The 25,366-nt window shown below is 42.9% G+C and overlaps 1 protein-coding gene across 1 annotated transcript in view; it reads left to right on the forward strand.

Annotated features, from left to right (window-relative positions):
• LOC139646337 (E3 ubiquitin-protein ligase UHRF2-like) overlaps nucleotides 1-25,366 on the forward strand; it is a 31,902-nt gene that overhangs the window by 930 nt on the left and 5,606 nt on the right. The window contains 11 exon segments of the mRNA XM_071522348.1: nucleotides 7,755-7,910; nucleotides 8,106-8,168; nucleotides 11,846-12,067; nucleotides 12,158-12,198; nucleotides 19,937-20,108; nucleotides 20,110-20,156; nucleotides 20,475-20,584; nucleotides 20,831-21,017; nucleotides 22,450-22,573; nucleotides 24,707-24,814; nucleotides 25,153-25,257. Of these exon segments, the coding sequence (XP_071378449.1) occupies nucleotides 7,755-7,910; nucleotides 8,106-8,168; nucleotides 11,846-12,067; nucleotides 12,158-12,198; nucleotides 19,937-20,108; nucleotides 20,110-20,156; nucleotides 20,475-20,584; nucleotides 20,831-21,017; nucleotides 22,450-22,573; nucleotides 24,707-24,814; nucleotides 25,153-25,257 (1,335 nt within the window).

Consider the following 25,366-nt stretch of genomic DNA (forward strand, 5'->3'; position numbering starts at 1 on the left):
CTTGGGTTATATTTGATTAATGAGTGGCCTATCGATTTAGTACAGTGTAAATATTCCTTACAGGTCCAGGCAGATGGTTGACATGCACAGGACTTATAGGCATAACCCTCTACTAAGTTAGTTTAGTATGTCAACCAGCATTGTTTTCAGTATGAAGGTATGATAACTGGTTTTCTTTTTGCCAATCAGAACAGTGGAAATCTATCACAGTTTCAACATTAATAATATCCTACAAGTGCATACACATATCACTGAGGATGTATAATATTGTCTGCACACTCGAAGCAGCATAAAACACCAACAGTGCAGAGGAAAAATGTGTTTGGGCCAGTGCTACAATGTCACTTTATCCTTGGGAGGAAATTTGAAACCAATGCAGAGACCAGAATAATTTGGCCAAGACCAAAATGAGGCTGAAACCATACATTTTTTGTTGTTTTGAGACCAGTCTAGCTTTGTTATCCGCTGGCGTATTGGCATGGCAATTCCCCACACTGTTTGAACATGTTGTGTTGGAAATGCCATGATTCATATTACCGTGAACAGATGTTAGTGTACTCTTTGTCCCTCCCACACAGGGGTTGAACCAAGTTTAATGTCACTAAAATGCCAGCAGTTTGGGGAGACAATGGTGTGAAAGCAGTAAACTGCTGGCCTGTGATGGCCACACGTGTGAGGGAGAGAGGGAGAGAGAGAGGCCCACCTACTGTATTCATGCTAACGTGCATGAGCAAGCGAGAGCCTTCATCCTACCAGCCGTTAATCTCACTAATAAGCAGAAGATGCCTAATGCAAGGAGGAGGCTGGGGCAGGTGATTGCTTTAGCAATTTGTGTAGCATTACAAAGTGAATATAAAGCAATATGACTCAGACTGCCAGACAGGCCTCCAGGACGTAAATAGTCCACATGATCTGTTGTTCTCACGTTGTTTACATTTAATCACGCTTTCCTTCTGTCATATGTCATATGGATGTTACAGCCTAAGGAGTTCCTGCAGTTATAACTGGTTTCCTGCCTGTTTTAATTGTCTAACCTACTTCCTGTTGTGTAATTAAAAGATAATGAAGTCTAACAGAAACAGGATTGTGAGGCATGTAAATAGGCCATGATGGGTTGATTTTTTTTTTCGCCTTATGTGCTGTTCAGCTAAAGGATGAATACACTATATGCTGAAAGATGGAGAGGAAAATAGCTTTTGCATGCTGGAGGAAAGACTCCACTGCCTGGAATGCTGTGGCTTATTAATGGTGTGGTGTTAGTTAACAGGTGATGGTCGTTTCAATAGGAAAATCTGTAGGCGCTTGTCCTCAAAAACGGACGTTGGCCTGGTAAAGTCTGTATAAGCTTGCAAAATTACAGATGCTTGAATCTACTGAGTATTGTATAAGAGGATTAGGGAAATGCTTGTGACATTAAAAACCAAATATAACTTTAGAAAAGAGGAGAGAGATGCATAGTTATGTTACGTTACAACTGTCACAACAGTTCCCTTGGATGCATTTTCCATAGGTGGGAATTGCTTTCATTTTAAAGCTAAATGGGCATTTTCTTATTGCTGATGTTGTGTGTTGCTACTTTTATATGTCATTTTTTTATATATACAGTTGTGAGGAATTTTGATCATCCTGGAACCAACAAAACCAACTCAAAACCTATTGTATAGCTTAAATACTGCATGGTCATCAAGTACAAAACATGGCTGTTTTTCTTCAGTTCTTGAAAAGTCGAGGTTTTCAGCCAACAGCAGTTGACGTTGTGTAGTTAAATTCAAGTTGGCCTTATTAAAAGTACAATGGAAAAACTTCATCACATGTCCCAGGCACTCACTGAATTCACTGGATATATACCCATGGTGTACATAAAACACATACATAAACTGATTTATACACAAGCTGATAAATAAACAGTGTATCAGCTGTTATGCTTAAGAATTGTCATGGCCAGCACGTAGCCATAAGAGGTGTCCCACTAGGTTAATACTGCTGAGTATGCATAGGCTAGGCCCATGTAGTAAATCCTGTGCTTCCTTCATCTCGGAAGAGGAAAATAAGTGGGTTGGGTCGATTAGGGGATTTCCATGTGTTAAGTAATGTATGGAATGAGCCATTGACACGCAGCGTACATTAGCTAGCGTCCTTACACGCACACAGTGGTGTCCTCACTCTGTCAGGATTTAGACTTGTGGCAGAATAACTCGGTCTAATTCCTTTTCAAAATGGCGTCTTGTTTTTCCCTCCAGCTCACTGTGCATGCTGCCTCTCTCGTCCAAAGTCATGTTTGCCCTTGAGTCTGAAGGGTCTCGAGCCAACAGCCACACAACTTTGTATTGGTGTGTTTTTTTAAGGATCTTTACTTGTCTGTGCATTCCTCGTTTTCTTTCTGTTTCATTTTGAACACCATCTCATGTCACTCACATTCACCAGCCGGCTCTCACACACGCACACACACACACAGTCCACTGTCCATGCAGCCTTTCTGCTCAACGCCCACTCTCACTTCTAGCCTTCTAATTTGCAAGTTTTCAAAATTGTTTTCCCTGTTCATTAGGTGGTTCAAGGCTCAGCTTGTAATTGTGTTGTGTGCCTTAAGCATGAGGCCATAAGTCACTTCTACTTGAGTTACAAAGTCTATAGGTTGTTTTTACGAAGGGAGCAACGTGTTTGAATAGTTGGGCTGTTTTCCAGTGTTAGCTGTTGCCTAATGTTGGGCTGTAGCAAAACACTACTGACAAGCCCCATTATACTCAGACAGTTGCCTAGAAATCGTTACAATTTGATTATACATGGATTGATGTTATGGCTTCTCAATAGGTGGGCTTCATTGCATGTTGTTGAGCTGTATGCTTTCCTAGGGATTTTTCAGGGGAAGCTGAGTTGGCTGCAGCCATGCATGTACACAGTCACACCCTTCTTCAAGCGGGAGGCTGGCCTAAGCAGGGAACTGAACCTGTTTGACTGAGGGAGGCACTGACCTGGAGTACAATTGCAGGGTTTCTAGCACTCCCACACATTTTCAGGGTTTTACCACTCCTACTCGGAGAAGCTTTAGCTTATTTAGTGGTCAGATATCCTGCCTCTTAACTGCCAGCTCTTATACCTGAAGTGTGCACACTAGGGTTTCCCCTACCATTTTCCAGCCGCGGCGGGGCAGAATACCAAAGGTCCGCCCTGGCTGTCATACCTGCTAATTCTGCCATGTTTCTCGGGTTTGTTCCTCATGTTGGCTTTTTCTCTTTTTGTGCTGACAGGACGCTATTTCCCCTGTTAATCTTGCATATTTCAGAGAAATTCCCATTTGTAGTTAATTAGGATCTTTGCAGCAGTTGTTTGTGCTGGTTGGGCATGCCTTGCGTGTTCCAACTAAAAAAACAATATGGTAAAACAAGACATGCAGAAAATACTGCTGAATGAATTGAGAATTGTTCATCTTTATGCTAATTTCGGTTTGGCATAAGTTTTAAAAAGCAGAATCAGATGTGATCTACAAGAGAAAGTTGGCAATTAGATTCACTGAGCTGCTGGACTGCCAGAAAACACGACAGAGCAGAGAAATGAAAATAGCTGTGTGCGTGTGTGTGGTCTGTGGCTTTGTCTGTTGGGATGGGGGCGTTTTGTGCTGGAAAATGCAGCTTATTTTCAGGTGTCGATACTGGCAGGTATGGATTTGCAGCAGAGGTTGGGGAAAGCGTTCTTGCTGCACCGTCTCAGGACTTTAGGCCGAAAACATCCAGCAACCCCCTGGTGCATTATAGTCCTCATCCACCACCTACTTGTTTAAAAGCATAGATAGGCACAGTAAAAATATGAGACCAATTTTATATTATGAAGGGTAGTGAAATCTACCACCTCTGTATCTCAGACAGGTTGGCAGACAATGAACCTTTTTATGTTGAAGTTAAGTACTATCAAAAAGGTCCAGACACATACAGTACACTGGTGCACTAACATTAGTCTCCAATATTGGCCTTTCACTGATGTATCAGTAATGGTATATCTCTGATCTCTATCCAATTTTACATTAAACCTAGGAACCCCACCTATGGTAAATGGGGTTTAAACATTTTTAGGCATATGGACAAAGGCGTCATGTTACTTTTTGTGTCAGGCTACTATTGGAATGGGAATTGCATTACTGTATGTTAGATGTATTGCAGCCTGACATTATTAGTTGGCCCCATTGTTCTTGTGCTTATCTTAGACTTAAGTTTTATTGTTTTGAATTGCATGGAATTCCAAAACAGTTTAGTAAAACTAAAAGGCAAATTGAGGTGCCATTGCCTTTCACTTGTTTTTTGAAAAACATGTCTTGATGCCTCATTACCAATTAGAGGAATATTGTCTAACCTGGCTTGGAAGACATGCATGGCACAGTACGAGAGGTGAGGCATAGCTATTTAACTTTCCAGGGCCAGAAATTAGGACAAGAGGGCAAAATCAACTAAACTGACCTCTAGCTTGTTAAAAACGGCTTTCAATTTTTTCTTCTTAACACAACGGTTAAAAGCTTGGAACAAGAGTCACTCTGTGAGGAGAGCACCCAACGGACACACAAAACAAGCACCCGTTGCCACCTGTACTGGTAATTGCTGCTAATTAGGAGTGGAATGTGTTGAAAAAGAGCGGATGTGTGTGCAGAATTATGGATAAATTAAGAGATAAAAGATGGAGGCTCGGTAGATGGCAGGCATACAGGCACACCCCGTGTCATTGTTTTTGGAAATGTGACCTATTTCTTCTTTCGCTCTCGCTCTTCGCTAAGGCGGGCGGTGGGCGGAGAGGGGGACGAAGAAGAATTGGGGCTGGGGATGGAGGAGTTGGGGGTTGGATGGCCTGATTGAGCAAAGAGGGCATTTTCTGCCCTGCTATGAAATCTCCAAATTCTTTGTTTAGGGAGCAGCAGCACAATCTCTCCACCAGCAGTGTTGGTGTGGCTTGGGATTCACACCTTTAAACCTCTTTTACCACAGACAAATAGTCACTAAAATACAATGATTTCTATTTCATTATTCAGCCTATTTATTTGGCATAATGTATTTGATCGTGTTTTGCAGGTGTTGTCCATGCAGCTTGGATCAGCTTGATATCTCTTTAAAAGCCTTAGAATACAGTGCTAGGTGCCAACATATTGATACAATATTGGCAAAGTAATGCAATATTAAATTAGCCCCAATGTTTACACTACAATGGTTATTATTGGCTGTGGATCTATCTTAAATACAAAAACATTGAAAATATACTTATATCGGCTGATGTAAGGCAGTTTGAATTATACATTGATGATCTGATAATATTTGTCTGGCCCTAGCTGTTGAATGTTTTTATGGCGTCTAGGCAGCCACAGCTCTCTCTGTTTTCTTTGTTCGGGGTTGTCTTTTTTACTTTGTACTTTGGTGTCTGTTATGATAAGAAATTAGTCTTTGAGAGACTATCTGTTTAAATGCCACAGAGAAATTAGCTTTGTGGAGAGGTGTTAATTTTGTTCTACTGAACGATGTGATACACACACACACATGCACACGCACACACACGCATACAGACCGTTGCCATGCCAAAGATGTTTGACTGTATTTTGTCAATGCCGCTGAGAATTTTTCCAGTCAAGTGTCTCCAGTCGGTGTAAAGCATTTGTGATGATGTGTTACCGTGTTGAAATGTTTCTTACTGGAACACTGATTGTAATGAACATTTCACCGTCATATAATGAAGATACCAGAGGCAGTGTTATTTTTATTATACTGCATCATTTATGGTGAAGGAGAAAATGCCATATCCTTTGTAGTGAACTCTTCCTGATGATGTCATGCTGTCCTACACACTACAGATAATCCACACGGCAGTATTTCTCTACAAGACACTCCGACCTCAAAAAAATATTCCAGACATTTCCATAACATTACCTGTGCAGACGACGGCCCCTTGTTTTGAATATCATTCGGCTGGTTATTACTGATGCCGGGGCTGTAAAACATCGCGGTGAGAAGCTGATTGCTTATTTCAGGGCTGAAATACTGATCGTGATGAAGTTGCCGTGGAGAGCCAGGGAAGCTCAGATATGGTTTATGAGGTTTGATATGGGGGCATGAAATATGTTGCTCTGACACTCCGGATGACTGATTTATTGTCTGTCTGCCTGATTCTCTTTGTCCATCTACCCAATACTTCTTAACAGCAAGCCTGCCTGCTGCCGATCCTGCCAACTATCTTATTCTCTGTGCAGGATGCTCGCTATTTGTCTGTCTGTCTGTCTGTCTCTGATGGTCTGCCCGTCTTTCCTAATGCAGCCCTACAGGACCAAGCGGTCGCAGACAGACAGACAGACAGACAGAGGGAGATAGACAGTGAGTGAGACTGACTCAAAGACCGATCATAGTCAGGCAGAGAGACAGACAGACAAACGCTGAGATAGACTGCCACAGTCAGCCAGACAGACAGGCAGGTGAGTATAGCAACCACTGTATGGCTGTATTTGCACCACTGCTCCTCTGATCTAAATTTCATGAGACTATTAAAAATGGGGAGGGATGGGGAAATTGCGCTCACTCTACTGCGATGCCTCTAGCCGCTCTCCTCCTCGCTCTCTAATAACGAAGAAGAGAAGGGGAGCGAGAGAGTGGCGGCCATGCTTGTCTCCGCAGCACAATGGGCTTGTGGGGTTGAGGACTGAAATGAATAGCTGATGTCTGTAATGAGTTGGCGTGTCCGCCATAAGCTCCATTTCTAAAGCGGTAGTGTACAAGGAAGTAAAAAAATAGTGTTTCTAATCGGCCCTCTCGGTTTTTAAAGAGCTTATGTTTTTTTGAGCGAAGCCATTTTCTGACACCCATATGCCTTTCCACCAGAAAACCACAGAGACGGGGTTGAGGTGTGATGGTGGTGGTGGGTTGGTGTAGACAAAGATTGTGTATATGATTCAGGTTCATGAGGGGGGGCTGCTCTTTATTGGTTGCCATAGCAACCCAGTCATTTCTTTTTTTTTTTTTACCCCCAGCCACATCTCCTTCCCTATCACTTTAATTCGCTCATTCATTTCTTTTTTTTTCTTTTTTTGGAGAAAAACAGAGTGGATGGTGAGTGGAGGTGCAGTTCACCATCCATTGCTCTAAAATTTGATAGGTAAATAAACCATAACGTGACTAATTAGTATTGTCAAGTAGCAGCTTAACGGCCATAGATGGCTACTGCTCCAGTTTTCTTGCCTTTTATTTGGAATAGGCTTAATCAGTTCAGTGGTCCACTTTGATCTGTAGTTAAATGTATTTAATCACTAGCTGCACATAGACGTATTTGAGAATGGAGAACAAATGTTGTTGACGCTTTCAAACAGCATGCTTCAACACCACTGGTGTATTTACAGGTGTGGAGGTTCAGTCAAGTGCTGTGTTCTCCTGATGCCGCTCAGTGCAGTAACAACACATGGTGGTTTTCTCTCACTGAGCTCAACAGTGGCATGTTGTCTCTGTCTAATGTGCTCTTTGTTTGTCCTTGACAAGCAGCCTAGCGTGTTTGTCTGAGGGCGCTCCGCAGTGCGATGGTATTCATTTGGTAACACCCGGGTGTCCATCAGGAAAGAAATCGGGGACAAAATTTGAAAAGAATATCTTTGTGTGCAAATGTGCTTGTGTTCAAATACAGTCTATTTGGGCATGTTGATGCCCAAATAGACTGTATTTGAGTGAGTGAAGCTGCGTACGTTGCTGTGTCTGTGCATCTGTATGTTCATGACCATTCATGTGTGTTTGTGTCTTTTGTTTCAGATGGAAGATGGCCAGACACTGTTTGACTACAATGTGGGCCTCAACGACATTGTCCAGCTGCTGATCCGCTCTCAGACCGACCCTCCTGACAGCCCCGTGCCCAAGGACTCTGCGGGTGTAGCCTGTAGTTCGGCTCCGCCCCCCGGCTCCGGGCCTGCAGGCCAGAACTCCCCGGAGCCGGCCTCACCCGCTGCTATGGCTAGTCCGACCAATACAAATGACAACATCGCAGTCAACAACAAGACCAGCAGCATCACTACCAGCACCAGTAATGTAGCCAAGCCGGACCCCAACGCTACCAGTAACCTGACCAGTACCAAAAATGGGTCCAAGTCCTCCAGCCCAGCACAGGACATCCAGCCATCCACGTCCAGCCGAAACGCACTAACCGACCCGGGAATCGGGATGTACAAGGTGAGATGGGGGCGGGGCAATAACATTTTGGGAACTGGGAAATTTTCCCTGTGTTTTTAAAAGGTTCATGCACAATGATGGACCCAACACAAGTTCATACAAAGGTCTGAAATTGTCCACACTGTCTTTGAATGCGTGAAATGCGTAAAACATTACTTTAATTGATTGGTTTCTTTAATGAAAGGCATTCTAGCCTACGACCATGCGGCATTTATCTTTTGTATATTTTGTTGTGGTACAAAATAATTTATTAATGAAACTATTATTGAGAGCTAATGAAAAAACAAGCATGTAATTTGTGACAAGCTGCGACCTATTTGGCTCAATGAAACCAACTGCACCTCCCCTGCATTGCTGTTTTGATGTGTGCTAATAACGTGATAATCAAACAGCCAATCAGGAAAGGGGAGGGTCTTAAATCACACCACAACTGACAACTCTCCCTCTCCAATGAGCAGTCACACATCACAATGTAGTTTCAGAATCAATAGATAAACACAATCAAAAACAGCCATTCAGGAAAGGGCAAAAAAATGACATCACCAATCAATATGACACTCTGTCCCGAGTCTGATGAGCCATCACTCTGGTCAGTGCAACTTTGGGATCAATAGATAAAGACAATAAAAAAACAACCAAATAGGAAAAGGACAGGAGCACAATTGACATCTAATCAACACAGAACTATCCCGAGTCCGATGAGCCGTCACTCCTGTCAGTGCAACTTTGGGATCAACAGATATAAACGATCAGACATCTCAGTGAGACTTGTGGATCAATAGACAAGCCGTCACTCTGACAAGCCGTCACTCATGTCAGTGTCAGTTTGGGATGAATATAAATGAAAAGCAGCACAACATTTTTTGAAATGTTTGGGATGGAGAGATGTATACTAGCTGCTGGTCACAGTTTTATGTCATGGTACTCAAACTTTACCTTTAGGTTGAAGTTAAGTGCTCAGATTTCTATTTTCTATTCAGTTTTGGAAGCTGTATGATAAGTTAGTTGAGTGCAGCTAGTAGTAGATAGTGTCATACGTTAATGCTGTCCTTCTTGGCTTCTCACAGCTGCATGAAATCCTAACCTGGACTTTATAATCACCAGAACAGGAAGAAAAGTCACCAGGTTCTCCTCCGGTAGTTGTGTCTAAAGCCCAGTGAGGAAAAAGCTTTACTCTTCCATCGGTAATTTGAAATTTGTGGTACTGAGAACACTGAATTATATATCAGGTGTCACATTTAGAAATGGATTCCACATAAAAACAAGCGTCTTTCACTGATCATAGTTAGCTGCAGGCTGCTGAAGATTCAACTGTGCATTGTAGGTTATAGTTATATAACCATATCTATTGAAAATGGGCTCTCTTGTAAGGTTTCTTGTATTCAAGTGTTTTTTTTAGAAATGATTTTGGATTTGCTAAGTGAAGGTTATGTGAAGGTTGAGAGACCGAAATATCATGCTGTTATAACTAAAACAAACAGATTTCTATTTTTCTACTGCAAGAGAGTATTGTGCATTTCTCTCTCAGATTTGGAAGTGGAAAATGTGCAGCATGGTGGCTCTGTGTTTAGGTCTCTCACCTCACAGCAAGAAGGTCCTGGGTTTGAATTTTGGCTTCGGTCCTTTCTATGTAGAGTTTGCATGTTCTCCCTGTGTTTGCCTTGGTTTCCTCCAACAGTCCAAAGCCATGCAGGTCAGGTGGATTGGAGACTCTAAGTTGCCTATAGGTGTGAATGAGAGTGTGTTTGTCTGTGTTTGTCTGTGTTTGTCTGTGTGTTCGCCCTATGATGGACTGACAACCTGTCCAGGGTGTTTCCCTGCCTTCCACCCAATGCATGCTGGGATGGGCCCCAGCCCCCCATGACACTGCATAGGAATAAGTATGAAAAGACCATGCATTAATGAATAATGAAAATTCATGTATATTTTGTCAAGAATTAACACATTTTCCCCTTTGTACCAAAAACATACCAAACTGTGGTCTCACTACCAAGTTATGAACCGAACTATTCTAAATAAAAACAACAACAAACTTTATTCATAAGGCCCTTGAACAAATGTTGCGAAGTATTAAAAAAAATTACAAAGTGTTACATAAGGAAAGGCAAAAAGTAGTGCAAAGTACAGGTGAATAAATAAAACGAAAGTAGATGCAAGTTTATATTATAAGAATTGGCAGTCATAAAAAGGCCTGTTCATGGGCGCTAGAAAGTAAAACAGAATACGAGATGAATCAATAAAATGGAAGAGGCCAATATAAAAATTGGCAGATATAAAAAGGCTTCTTCAAAACCCCTGCACCACAACCTAAATATCAAGTCCAAGTAATGAGTGACATTAAATGTTGGGAAAATATTTGTCAGTGGCAGAATTTAGCTCAAATGAAACAAGGAGGGTGCATGCTTTTGCACACTAGATTTTTCTTAGTTACATTTTTATACCTTTTTATGTGTCTCTTGAATTTTCTTTGATGCAGTGGAGCATTCTGTAATGGTTGCATTTTGAAATTATTTTGTAGCATAACAAAAATACAAAAAGTCAATGCACAAACATTTGAGTGCGACTGTAGTTTCCCTGTGGTAATATTTTCTTTACTCAGCAGTCTCTTTTCTTTTCTTTTCTTCACTGCCCTGTGCTAGAGCACCGCAGAGGGTTTAGATACTGTAGTGTAGCCAAAATGACCTGGGCTCTGTGCGAGTGTGTGTGTGTGTGTGTGTGTGTATGTATAAGTGCGTGCACACACATGTGCATGCAGCTTTCCAGTCTCACTACTTAAGTGTCTATCCATAGCCCTGATACCTTGATTTCCTTGATTTCCGTTCCTTTTGCAGCATTACTTACAAGGAGTGATGACACACACACACACACATGCTCTCTCTCTCTCTCACACACACACACACACACACACACACACAAAGCCAGGCCAGAGGAATGACACATGCTTTGTGATCATCATGATGGCCTGTCAGACCAGCCAACCCACAGGGGGTTTGTGGGTTGCCCTGCCAGAAAGCCACATGCCAAACCACACATTATAAACCGGTCCTAGTCACCCAGGCACTTGCCAAGTCACACATTATAAAGAGGGTCTAGTCACCCAGCGCTCACACACACACAGACCCTGAATCTGTGTGTGTGTCTACTGTGCTCTGCTGGCTGGCTAACGCACCCGTCGGGGGATTATATGTGTTGGACTGGACCTGTTGTGGTGCCAGCAGCCCGTCTAGCAGCCAGGCAGATAGATAACCAAGCAGATGACTTGGGAATTGTTCGACTTCACTGGATATCAAGGTCACATGCCTTTACAAGCTTTAAGCATCTACTGCGGGTTCAACAGATAGTCTCATTGATTCAGGTTTGACAAAGGAATATGTAGCCAGCCAGCGCCAGGGAAGGAATTTATTTCAATGCTGCATAAAAATAGTTGTTTTCACCTAATTTGGCACAGTAGTCTTTGGAGATTGACATCAGGAAGCCAGGCTCCCTAGGTTGAAAGAATTTTCATGCCGATTTGAGAGAATGAATGAACACTTTGATAAACGAATGAATAAATGAACGCTTTATTGATCCCACAAAGGGTCCTTGATCAGCCTGTAGTAGCACACAAGCATTAAACAACAGGCGGCACAAGATCAAAAGAGACCAGGTGTTATTTGTGTGTGTGTGTCTCTCCTCAGATTAACGAGCTGGTGGACTGCAGAGACGTGAGCATCGGTGCCTGGTTCGAGGCCTGCATTGAAAATGTGACACGCGCTCCCAAGGGACAGATATCCCCCCCCACCAAGGGCAAGGTGGGCCGGCCCCCCAAAAGGACTAATGGCAAGCTGGAGGCCGAGCCGGGACAGGCCCAAAACCAGGGCCAAATCGCCACAAGCACGGACAGTAACAGGAATAATGTTGTGTTAAACTCGGACAGTAGCGGAGCCTCCACCTCTCAGACAGACTCTACAGCCAAATGCTCGGCTACAGCTACAGGAGGAGAGGCCAAGGAGAGAGAGGAGGACGTAATTTACCACATTAAATACGACGAGTAAGTATGGCTCATTGTGGCGGTGCATGCTGCTACTGCCGTTAAATTGGTTGTAACAATAATAAATACATATTTGAATGCCGAAACTGTATTTCCCCTAACGTAGTGGTTCTGGAGGATTGTGCACAGCGTAGATCAGAATTTTGCATTCGAGCAGACGCCTGCACAGCGTCGGTGCAGCATCGTTTGGTCCTGTTCATCCTAGACGGTGAAATGCTGTTTCGGATGGGAATTCGCAATACTCTGCCTCCAGTAGGATAGTGAGTGTGTGTGCCTGCCTCTTTGCATATCACATGCAGCGGTCCTGTGTAACACCGCCAACACTGCCAGAATGAGGCGTTTGGTTCTCACCGGGGCCACCCATGTTAAAAATCTATGTGCTCATGGTGCTGTGTGGCATTTTAGATGAAAATGTCCACCATATACATATATAATGCATACATTATGTGTGTGTGTGTGTGTGTGTGTGTGTTTGTGTGGTGCACGCGTCAGTAATGGTGGGTCGGTTTGCTGGGAATTGCAGCCCCGGCTCTCTCCTTGCAATTCAGGGGATGGAGAGAGGGGGTTGGTGTGGTTGATGCTACAATTTGGACTCATCTCTTTCGCTCCCCTTTTCGAGCAAATTCATTCAGAAGCCGACGTTTCCATGGTAACTCGTGAGTTCTCAGGAGCGTTACTTCTTTGCTTCGCTCCTTCCGCTTTGTCTGTAATTGCTGTGAACTGCCACCGGTGAGACATAGCCTCCTCGCTGTGTGTGTATATGTGTGTGTGTGTGTGTGCGCGCGCGTGTGTATGCTGTCATGGGATGTCGCAACAGAAAAACAGTATCAAGGCTTGTTAAGCAGTAAAATACATGTTTTCAACATTCCCATTTGGCATTACTTTATTATCTTCCAATTCCCTGGTATTGTGCTTGTATTCGTTATATCCTTATTTGCATTAGGACAGGGAGTATTCCTGCAGCGGCAGTCCATTAACACACGGCTGATGTGTGTCTGTTTTGTTTTTTGTTTTTTTTGTTTTTTTTGGGGGGGGGGGGGGGTGTTCTTTTATGCTTTATTTGATAGCTGACAGTCAAGAGAGAGTGGAAGGATGGAAGAGAGAGGGGAGAATGATATGCGACAAAGGTCCTGGACTGGATTCAGACCCAGGACGTTGCAGTTATATATGGTATACCGTATGCACCTTGGCCAACTGAGCTGCTGGAAACGCCCCAGTGTGTGTGTCGTTGACAAGCCAATGCCACCAGCAACCATCCAGTGTATTCATTCACTGACGAATGCTAGCAACCTAAACCAGATCGTAATCATCATCTGTATGTTCGGGGCGATTTATATTTATATGCTGCTGAGACATTATACTAATTCTCAGTCTTTTTTTTTTTTTGCCCTTTCCTGAATGCTTGCAACTCCTCTCTGTCCTGAGCGCCATGCCAGGTTTCTTCCATCATTTAATTTGTCTGAGAAAGTGGAGGTTGGGTTTGATTGCCCAGCCACACACACACACAAACACACACACACACACACACACACATCCTGCAAACACCTGCCTGCATAATCTGAGGAAGAAAAACAGCCCTACAAAATGAACCTCCCCTGCTTTGCATGAAGCAATTCTGGACAGCTTTTCAACAGAATGTAATGAGCCTCAAACCATAGGGTGAGATGTTGGGAGAATCTCCTCTACACAGCTCCCTGGCACCAGTGTGTGTGTGTGTGTGTGTGTGTGTGTGTGTGTGTGTTGCTCCATAACAAGCCTCTCAGATCTGGTTTCACGGTTCAACTCTTGGCCCAGCTCAACATATATTTAAGATCCTCATACTGTGGAGAGTGCAACAAATATAGATGTAAAATTGGAAAATGCAATATACGTTCATGCAGTTCATGCAGTTTATCATTACGCAGATGGAATTTGTCATCTTGTTTGTGATAATGCCACATAATGTTGTGATTTCCAGCAGCTTAAAGCTGTTGGCTGCATGAGAGAGAACAAATTCCTGTGCTTAAGATGATTGTAACTTACGTCTTCTATACATTTCTATACATCAGCTATCTTAAAAATTAATCTGGGAGTATACGTCTGTCATTAGGTTTGTTGGAGGTGCTGCAGGCAGGTAGGCACTCAGCTGCCTCGGTAATTTGCAAATTAAACGGGACAGGCATGGTATTTTGGGTGGAAAGTGATTAGTATATTTCTTACCAACACACACAAATTGTCACTATAGAGACCAAAAACTTTAATCACAGCGTAGGCTAATTTACCTGAGGTAAATTACTGCCAAGCCGTGTCTCGCTCTTCTCTCACTCTCACTCACTGTGTTTAGTTATACAGCGGGAAAGAGGGGGAGGGGCTACTTTGATGGTCTACTGGCCTGTGCATCAGCCATCTCTCTATATGTGTTGCTAATTTGACAAACTGGAGATACAAAAAAGAGGGTGTCCTGGTGGCTCAGGGGTTTAAGGCACATAACATGTAGCCATGACCTCCTATGTTCGTTATATAGTAGAGTAAGTCTGGGGAAATGTGCAGAAACCGCACATAGAAATCTATATACCATAGAAACTGATATATGGTGTAATATACCTAAAAGTAACTGTTGAACAAAAGCTACCAAATGTAGAGACAGCACACAAATTTGGTTTCACAAAGAGTACTTTGGCGGTGGGAAGATTGTATAAATGTATGCCTTAGCTATTATTGAATAGCATTTACATGGTTCCAGTAATCACAGCTGAAGTTGATTTCGGCTCCTGTGCACATACTGTGCAGGTGAGAAATTCATGTGGTTGACCATTTGCACATTATTGCATCTTCACAACCATCAGGGCCGATATTGTCAATTAATCAACCTTTAATTCATCGATATGTGACTTTTGTAGTGATTCAATCTGTCTCTCTCATGCCAACTGATGCTTCATACCTGCACTTTCTTAATGCCAGTCACGTCACTGTACTTCCGAATCTCCTCTTTTTCTAAGATTAAAGCCAATTAGATGGATATTTTAAAAACCCTGCAGTTTCCCATTATGGCCTCGATTACTCATTACGCAGAGGTTAAGAGAGACTGCAGTCACTTTGCTTCACTACTATGAAGTAATTATATTCAGATAGCTTGTTTAGCTCAGCCAGCCAGAGCATTTCTAACTCGGCTCCTTATCAGCGGATTGCGGCTTTCTCATTTTCTCCTCTCCCCTTCTCCCTCTTTACAGGGACTCCAGCTAAGCACACAAAGCACTAATGATGGTTTTATAATAGAGGAGGCCGTAAGAGCCTTTCTGCTGATAATTCATGTTGTCTCCATTTCACAACTGATTAAATATGTTTCTAAATTTCATTTTAGCACACATATACATTGATAAGGGTGCTAACACGATTTCTGCTCCCTGTATATCTCCTCCGCTCCTGAAAGCCTTTCTTCCTGCTTCCCACAACCCCAGAGAAAGGTTGTATTTTGCTCTCAATGCCGCGCTCTGGGTCTTGCTACTTTGGCAGCGTAGGCGGCGACTCAGAGTTGCGTTAACTCTGTGCAACACAGATTTAACACCTGTGCTACACGTGTCAGGATCCAGACCTCAGACTTGCACCTTAAGTTCTTTTTATATGTGCGATATCTGGAGGTGGAAGTCTGGCAAACCTAGCAATATTCTGAAGGAGAGCACAATACTTTTATGTGCAGCAGTAGGCCCTGATCTAAAAGGAGTTGAGTGAATTTTGGATATGAATTTTAGCTGATTCATAATAATTCTGATCTCAGCAGGTTACTCATTCAGTTGTCATTCATAAGAAGCCTGTCTAACGTTATAAATGATGTTGATCCTGTCTACTTTAGCAGACATTTAATGTCACTCTATGTATACAAACTGTTTTTCTGCAAACAATTTTGACTTTATAAAAGGCATCGATAAAAAAATGGGACATGTCAAATCTTCTCTTTTATGAGACCAGTATTTTATGTTTTTTATTTGGGCAACAGCATATATAATTAAGGGCAAATGCTTGTTTCAAAGGAGGGGCAAAATGCATGGAAAACCCCTTTCCCCCAAAACTTTTGATGACAGAATCCTTTGCATCACAGCGGGCCGGCACTTTAAATGGATGTAAATATTTTGGATGCATCATCAGCTGAAAAGTTAAGGACCTGAAGTCTGCACAAATATCTTTTCCAGTGTATTGATGAAATGATGTGAGTTTTGTCACCTGCTGGTAGAAACAGGCGTTGGCCTGCTGATAGACCAGTAATGCTTCACACTGCAGAGCCAACAGTGTCGGCTTAATTGATCAAGTACAGTGAACAGTCATGTTTTCCATTAAGATAATTTGCAGTGCATCCATTGCGTGATTCTATTTCCTTTTACACACGGGGTAGAAGGAATCTAATCTTATTCTACGGTTCCACTCATTGTAAGTCCCTGCAGAAAGAGTGTCACTGGATATTCGTGGGTGTAAAGCGGGCCGGTGTGCAGCAGCTCAGTGGGACGGAGCTTGTGTGGTCTTAAACCGGGGTACTTCTGCTCCCCTTGTGTCGCCCCCGTGTTCCCCTTCTGTTCATGCTGAGTCCCATTGTGTTCCAAAGTTGATATTGCTTTCCTGTGCGTGTGTATGTGTATGTGTGTGTGTGTGTGTGTGTGTGTGTGTGTATGTGTGCACATTTGTGTGTGTCAGTGTGTGTGTTTGTGTTGCTTCTGTTTCCCCCCTCCAGAACCCCAGTAATCCCTTGGGCCTAAAAAAAGGAAATCCCTGCCCTGTGCCCCGGCCCCTTCTTCCCGGGAATACACTGCTTGTGTACCACAGCTCCTCCTGCCCATCTCTGCAGGCCCTCTCTAGCCTTTGGGCCAATTTATTGTGGCCTGAACTATGCATCATACTCTTTCACTAATAAAGCACAGGATAAGTACATGATCTGACGGGATAAAACGCTAAAGACGATAAATATTCAGTTGCAGTAACGGTTGCAGTTCTCATTTTCAGCCTGAGCCCAACAGGCCGGAGTGCGTTCTGCGTCAGTGCAGAGTTTCAGAGAAAATACCCGGGCTAGGCTCAGCCTTGCCAAAAAGAAGCACACATGCACTACTCTCTCGTGCATACAATGCTTTGCGCCCCCCTCCTCCTCCCACTGTCTGAGTGAACCTGAGTCTGCTCGCTATTGTGCAATTAAACTTCCATGCGAACACATTGTTCATCTGTAGGCATAAGCCCGGGCATTGGCAAGCAAGCAAGCCATCAATTTATTTCTGAGTTAGGCCTAATATCCACGGCTTAATGATGAGTGGCAGGCAGGAAGACTGTGCGGTCGGCCTCACTGCAGCCACTGAAAGCATAAAGCCTCTCTTTTGGACAAAAAGACATTTCTCCATTGTTTAGATCTTTTTAGTAGAAACTTTTAGTAACGCAATTAGATTCAGTGAATTAAATTGTCCTAATGAGGAGTAAACAATACTAAACGTTAATCTTTAATGAAATGGGCCAAATTCAATTTCTGCATGGCAAAACTGAAACGGTAATAAAATATAATTCATATCAGGTAGTATGATGCATGTTGTCTGCCAAATCAGTTGTGTAGCGAATACTTTAAAACATGCTACATTAAGATCTAAAATCCTGAAGACATGTGGATGTTTTATTGAACCTAATCATGGCATATCTAATTATTTATCTTGTAAAATTTACCTGTAACTCACCTATTCTCGAATCTTCTTGCCTATTGAAACCTCTACATTTGTGCAGTGAACACACACAAGATTATACACCTAATATAGCGATGCTGCTTCGGATAATGACGACCATTTCCTACTCTCGCTCTCTTGCTGTCTAAAACAGTGGTTCCCCAAGGACACTCATGGCCTTCAAAGAGACACCAGCAGCTCCCCAGCAAAATAATAATTTGGAAAAGAGCGGGGAAGGTGCTATGGATCAGTTCTCCTGTCCGTATGTTAGTCATGATATCTGGGAAACTTCTGGCCTAATTTTGACTCCTATTGGGTGAACAGTGTGCCTCGCCGACAGCAGCAAAGTAGCAGCATTCAGTTTATTTTCTGTGTAGATTAATGGGGAGGGGCGGACAGAGGCCATAGTTGTGAGAATCCCCAATAATCCTCTGCTCCAAAACCCCAGTCAGAAAGCAGATGTGAGCGAATGCCGTATGGTATGTGAAGGCGTGTCTCTGAAAACCCATGTGGACGGGTTCAGTTTAACAGTGGGAGGTTGGGTAACATCATAATTTGGTCCCCTCTTTTTAGTCTTCCAAACAAGAAACTTTCATTGATGTATGTGACATTGCCTGTAAAAATGTTATCTTATTTTACTTGTAGAATTTGCCCTGTAGAAATCACATTGTGTCATACTAGTCCAGTCTAAATTGAAATCCCTGACTTTATTGGTAAGAAATTTTTTTTGTCTGTTTTTTCATCATCACAGGAACACTCAAGTAATAGCTTGATTTTGTCCTTCTTCGAATCTGGCTAAAGGCCTAGCTTGTCATTAAATAGACCTGTAGCTCAAAGCTGTTGATGAATTAAACAAAAACTTGTGTTAGTAGTTATTACGTCTCAGACCCAGAGTGCTGGATTTAAAGACCAGCATTTGCCTTTATGTGCAAGCGCTTTGCACAAAAATCAGCTTGGTAATCTCAGATAGCATTGACCCCCCCTGTGCCTGTGTGTGCTTGTGTGGACTTGCATGCTCTTGTACAGACGGGCCAATGTTGTTTATGAATCGCAGTCTGTGAAGTTAATATTGAGAATGTAGTTGAGCCTTTGAATAACTTGTATTTACCTACATTCCCAAAGAAGAGCACATTGTTCAAAATCTGTTTTTGACCAGTCACTTTTTGCTGGACAGAATATTGTCCACCTTGTCACTCAAAATGAATTGACATCTTGAGGCCCTATTGGTGACTTAATATTTTGCTCTCCAGTGGAAGTACATTAATTTCAAAGGAGATAATCTATTGCTGCTGCATGAATCCATAGCAGATGCATCGCGTAATAATTGATCCTACTTTTGCCTTGATTATGCATGCGTAAAATAAATCAAATGTTGTTCTACTCTGTTGTTCTGCTCTCTGTGATGTTTACCTGATGAAGACATTTCATCAGTGAATCAAAGTAGCAATGAAAAATTATGCTATTCTTTCATCAGTAACCGTACCTGATCAGCTTGATCTCAGTATGTTTGAGCCGTTCAATCCTTGTGTTTAACTCGTGTTCGTACGTCGTTTGTGATCGCGGCAAAAATTCTACACATGCAACACTTTCATTGCAAATCAAGGCATCTGCAGCAGTAATGGATTCTCACTTGTAATTCATGAATTTTCATTAGGGAGCAGCACATTCAATGCATTAAGTGTGATCAAGGGGTCAAGGGTTGTCCCTACCTTTACACTCCATTTGGTGCATTTCTTGTTGTTAACGTTGCTAACTGATGAAAACCACATCTTTTATTTTATTACAGAAATATTTGCCTAAACAAATGAAATCAAGCAACACACCCCACACCTGATATATGCAGCTGATATATAGAGAACTGCCTGCCGCCATGAAATGTAGATAAATTTTTTTGGCTGACCTTGAAAAGCTCGTGGAGAACAGAAATATATCTAGTACATGTAGCAGTTAACCTCCACTATCCTTGAGGCAGAAATCCAGTGGATATTAGGCTGATGATGCAAATCACGGCGATTTATAAAGATTTCACACACTTAACCCCCTTCCTTCCCTCTCTCTCCTCGCCTGTCCGCCAGCTACCCAGAGAACGGCGTGGTGGAGATGCGACCGGCGGATGTGCGGCCACGCGCCAGGACCCTGCTGCGGTGGGACCAGCTGAGGGTGGGCCTGCCCGTCATGATAAACTACAACCTGGAGACGCCCGAGGAGAGGGGCTTCTGGTTCGACGCCGAGGTGCAGGCCCTCAACCAAGGCCTCCCGCACCAACAAGGAGCTCCGAGTCAAGATCCTCCTGGGGTGAGGTGGGGTGGGGTGGGGTGGGGATGGAGGACGATTGCTCCTTTGCTCCTCCTTTATTGGAATATCTATTTGGCTACTTTTTGTGTTTGTGTCCCTCACCAGAAAGTAATATGCAGTGCTTCTCTTGTGTGATTCCCTTTCACCTCTCTAACCCTTCCTTCTAACTTAACTAACGTAACTTCCTTCTGTTTCCTATCCTTTTCCTCTATTGCTCTTTCATCTCATCTGTCTCTCTCTCTCTCTCTCTCTCTCTCTCTCTCTCTCTCTCTCTCTCTCTCTCTCTCCCTCCCCCCCCGCCCGCCCCCTCCTCAGTAGGGGTCCAGGAGATGTGATAGGGGATTGTAAAGTTCAGTTTCTAGATGAAGTCTACCAGGTGGAGAAACCAGGAGCTCGCCCCCTCTCTGCTACTGACGGACAGTTTAAACGTATGCACCAGATCTCTCTCACACACACACACACACACACACACACACACACACACACACACACAAGCGCCATATGTGCCATATGTATTCTACAGTGAGAGCAACACTTGCAAAACTTGTAGGCCATATCAGTCATGGGGGCAGAATTCAGTGTGTAGTTGTTACAGCAAAATAAATTATCCTACTGTACAATCTATGTTGTGTGTGTGTGTGTGTGTGTGTGTGCTCTGTTGTTTTTGGCTCCAGGGAAGAGCGGGCCCGAGTGTAAGCACTGCAAGGCCGACCCCGACACCGAGTGTCGCTTCTGCTCCTGCTGCGTGTGCGGCGGCAAGCAGGACGCTCACATGCAGCTGCTGTGTGACGAGTGCAACATGGCCTTCCACATCTACTGTCTCAACCCGCCGCTGGCCACCATCCCCGACGACGAGGACTGGTGAGAGAGTCCATCCGAGAAGCTAGAACAGCTGATTGGCGGTGTTACGTACGATCTGTGGAGTTGTAAAAATGCTTTACTCGAGTAGCTTATCTCCTTTATAAAACAGCGGTAACACACCATTGTAAAAACAAACAACAAGAATAAAACAAATGTACAATAAATATTTAATTTGTGATCCATAGTAATTAATTAAACAATCTAGTATCTCAGTTTCCTCTGTAATTTTATGCAGCTGTGGTGCTTGGGGGGATAAATGTAGTTTTGTCCCTTGTCTGTTGCTGTTTGGGTCTAAGTTATGTTTCAAGGTGAGGTTGTAGTGCTTTTTTAATCATGATAAAATCATTACTTGTAAAACATTTGGGCTATACTTATTTCAGTTTTAGATGACAGTAAGACTAAATTACAATGCTAATTTCATATTTTCTCTAGCAGTGGTGGTAATTTCCTTCCTGTGGTGGCGCACCACTGCTAAATGAATACAGAGGAAACACTGTAGCTATTTTAGTAGTGATCAATATTAAAATGAACAGTAATGCAGTCACAGGTGCGTTTATCAGATACACTCACCAAGCACTTTATTAGGAACACCTGTACACCTGCTTATTCATGCAATTATCCATTCAGCTAATCATGTGGCAGCAGTGCAATGCATAAGATCATGCAGATACAGGTCAGCAGCTTCAGTTAATCAAGCATCAGAATGGGGAAAAAATGTGATCTCAGTGAGTTTGACCGTGGCATGGTTGTTGGTGCCAAGCGGGCTGGTTTGAGTATTTCTGAAACTGCTGATCTCCTGGGATTTTCAAGCACAACAGTCTCTAGAGTTTACACAGAATGGTGCGAAAAACAAAAAAACATCCAGTGAGCGGCGGTTCTGCGGACGGAAAGGCCTTGTTGGTGAGAGAGGTCAGAGGAGAATGGCCAGACTGGTTTTAGCTGACAGAAAGGCAACAGTAACTCAGATAAGCTCTTTACAACTGTGGAGAGCAGAAAAGCATCTCAGAATGCAACACGTTCAACCTGGAGGCGGATGTCACACTGAAAGCTGATACCTACCCACTATTAGTATGGTGTCCCTAATAAAGTGCTCGGTGAGTGTATACACTGGCTTTGAATGTGACTGGAATTATCTGTTATAAACACAGATGCAGGCATGTACCTTGTGTTTTCACACGCTGCCGGTTACCGTACCTGAATATAAAGATTGGTGTGTTAATACAGAGGCGCACACACACACACACACACACAAACACACAGCTGATGTCTTCAGTACCGTATCTGATGACACTGATTGCTGATGGCTGAGTTTTAGATCTTCAAACACTTTTATCTACAGCTTTGTTGCAGCTGTCACCACACACACACACACACACACACACACACACACCCCTCTACATCAGCAGGAGATGATACCCTTTTGTTGTGCTAGGTACTGTCCCACCTGTAAGAATGACACCAGTGAAGTGATCAAGGCGGGGGAGAAGCTCAAAGCCAGCAAGAAGAAGGCCAGGATGCCCTCAGCAACAACTGAGAGTCAAAGGGACTGGGGAAAGGTGAGGCACAAGGACACCCACAGGTACACACACACCGTGCGCACGAACCAGGTAGACACACAGTAGCCTGTAAGAGGGAGAGTAAAATTTAACAGTAAGCTTGAGAGAAAGGCTGTGGTTCTTGGTTCTTACCGCCCGTGAGTGACTGAAGCTGCGTTTGTGTTCTTCCATCCCAGAAAGATTTTTTTTCCCCCATGTTAGTGTTATGTCGCTAAACCATAGTAGCTTTGTTTTCAACTTCCATTCATGTTTCATCAAACATTAAATGCATGCTCAGTTTGTTATTCTCATCTAACTCCACGTTCATTAATCCACTGTCTATATTTCAAGGCCTTTTTTTACACCACTGGATCGTCTACTCCAGTTCAACGGACTGTCAGAGAAAGGACACATTATCTTCCCTTTACCTCGCTCTCTGCTATGACCGGATGCAATTTCATCGGTGCTTCTTGGTGCTCGAGTAAACACAAGAGTGCTGAATTGGTACTTGAGGGAGAAACACCGGATGAATTACAAATAGTCAAAAACTTCAGAAGTAGATTTCCTCTGTAGGGTTTGAATCCAATCACATCTTCCAGTTCTCCCCCACAAGGACCCAGATCTCGCCTATATGTTGTGAAATAATCCTCCTGTACCTCACATTCATTCAGCCAAAACTCAAACTAAACTACACCTTGGACTTCCTGATGCATTCTTATATGGACAGCACTGTTTATGTGTTTTTCAAATTAACCACTTAATGCCTCCCCTCCTTCCCCTGGAGAGAAATCAGTTCTGCTTTCATGGAAATCTACTGTAAAACTAACAAACGTTATACAGCAGTTATTAACTAAAATTGGTACTGTAGACCCTCAACACCAACAATCTGGGCAGACCTATCTGATATATAAACTCAAACTGACTCCCTCAAGTCATTCATTCATTCAGTGCATTATCCATTCCTTCTATTCATTCATTTAATTTAATTTGCTAATTGTTATTTTGTTCTTCATTCTGTGCTAGCATTTATTTATTCTTTACTTTGTGTTAGCACTTGTGTGTGTGTGTTTTTTTTGTCAAGCTCAGTCAAATATTGCCCCAGCTCAGAACCTTAGATCAGACTTAAATTTTGATGATTGTAAGTTGTTAATCCAGTTAACATTGATCAGTATCCACCTCCCTTTAGATTGGCATCCCATTGTTGGTTGATTGTGTTCATACTTAACATTGATTTGATTCGTAATCCTATATATAAAATATGCTCAAACTTATAAGAATATCGACATATTAATTATCAAGCTCTCCTCATATAATCATGGCCCCTTGCACGTTTTTCATTGTTTTAGAGGCCACAAGCCAGAAAATTACATTTACACTCTCTCTGCTTCGCAAAAAATATGTGATTGGATTTATCTTATTCTAGCTGCTGAGACAGAACGAGAATGAGACAGACAGAGGGAGACAGCTGACATGTATTTAAATGTCCCCCCCCAAAAAAAAAACACCAAAAAAAAAAGCATCTGAACTGCATTCTTAAAAAGTTTCCTCAAGAACTGTGGGGCACATAATCTTCTCATAGCAAAATGAAGGGATCGTGTGGCTCCTTTCCCTCTTGGCCGCTCGCTCCCTGACACTCTACTCCATGGTGCAATGTGAACAATGCCATTAAGCATGACTTAGCCACTTTCCTGGAACCGCCAATGGAAAATAACTCCTTTCTTTACTAGAATGCTCTCTTTCTCTGTATACTAATTGGAAACAGCCTAGCCTGTGTGTTTGGGCACATTTAAGTGCCGTGAGTCACACAGCATTCATTTGAGGTTCACATTATCGCAATTTTATATGACTCTTGTATAAACTGCATTTGTTTGTTAAGAGTTGCCCTTGTATTTTTGCTTGTGATATGCTATGTACCTCAGAAATTGAATGCTGATCAATTCTGAATGCATAATCACTGCTTAGGCCCCCTTTCGCACATAAATATTCATCATGAGCTCGAGGCGAAAGTTAACCGCCCCACTCTGAAACGACATGTAGAAATGTGATCTAAACGCTTATGTACTTACAAGATAATTCCACTCAAATTTGATGTGCAAGATGTTATTTTCCCTCAGCATTGGATTCTTGTCCTCTCAGTACTTCATGTAATTGCAGGGTATGGCCTGCGTGGGGCGCACTAAGGAATGCACAATTGTTCCTTCAAACCACTACGGACCCATACCCGGCGTTCCTGTGGGAACCACCTGGAAATTCAGAGTTCAGGTTAGCCGCTGTTACATCCCAAATCCCCTGCAAACATCTGAAATGTTCAAATGCAACAAGCTGCAACCTACTGACTACTGATAAAGGTTAAAGCAAATCTAGTAGTTGGTATAATTATGTGATATTATTGTGGATTATATTGTCATTTTACACTCCCAGCACATTATAATCTCCCTTCTATAATATCTTCTGTCTCCCCTGTTTGTCCTTCATCCTCCTCATCTAATCAATGGCTTTCCTCTACTTTCCTGCCCGTCACTCTCTCACTCTCTCTCTCTCTCTCTCTCTCTCTCTCTCTCTCTCTCTCTCTCTCTCTCTCTCTCCTTTCATCCCTCCAGGTGAGCGAGGCGGGGGTGCACAGACCACATGTGGGCGGCATCCATGGGCGCAGTAACGATGGATCCTATTCGCTGGTGTTGGCTGGGGGCTTTGAGGATGAAGTGGTGCGTTGTTCATGTTGTATTAAAGGATTTGGTTTTTTTTTCATAAACCTGGCATTTCTTTTATGTGAATAGCATATTATTCTCCTCACAAGTGCTTGTTCAAATATGC

This window comes from Centroberyx affinis, unplaced genomic scaffold, assembly GCF_046629955.1.
Source record: "Centroberyx affinis isolate AG114_WGS23_722 - 3 ecotype Tasmania unplaced genomic scaffold, CSIRO-AGI_Caff_v1 ptg000977l_1, whole genome shotgun sequence".
NCBI classification, from domain to species: domain Eukaryota; kingdom Metazoa; phylum Chordata; class Actinopteri; order Beryciformes; family Berycidae; genus Centroberyx; species Centroberyx affinis.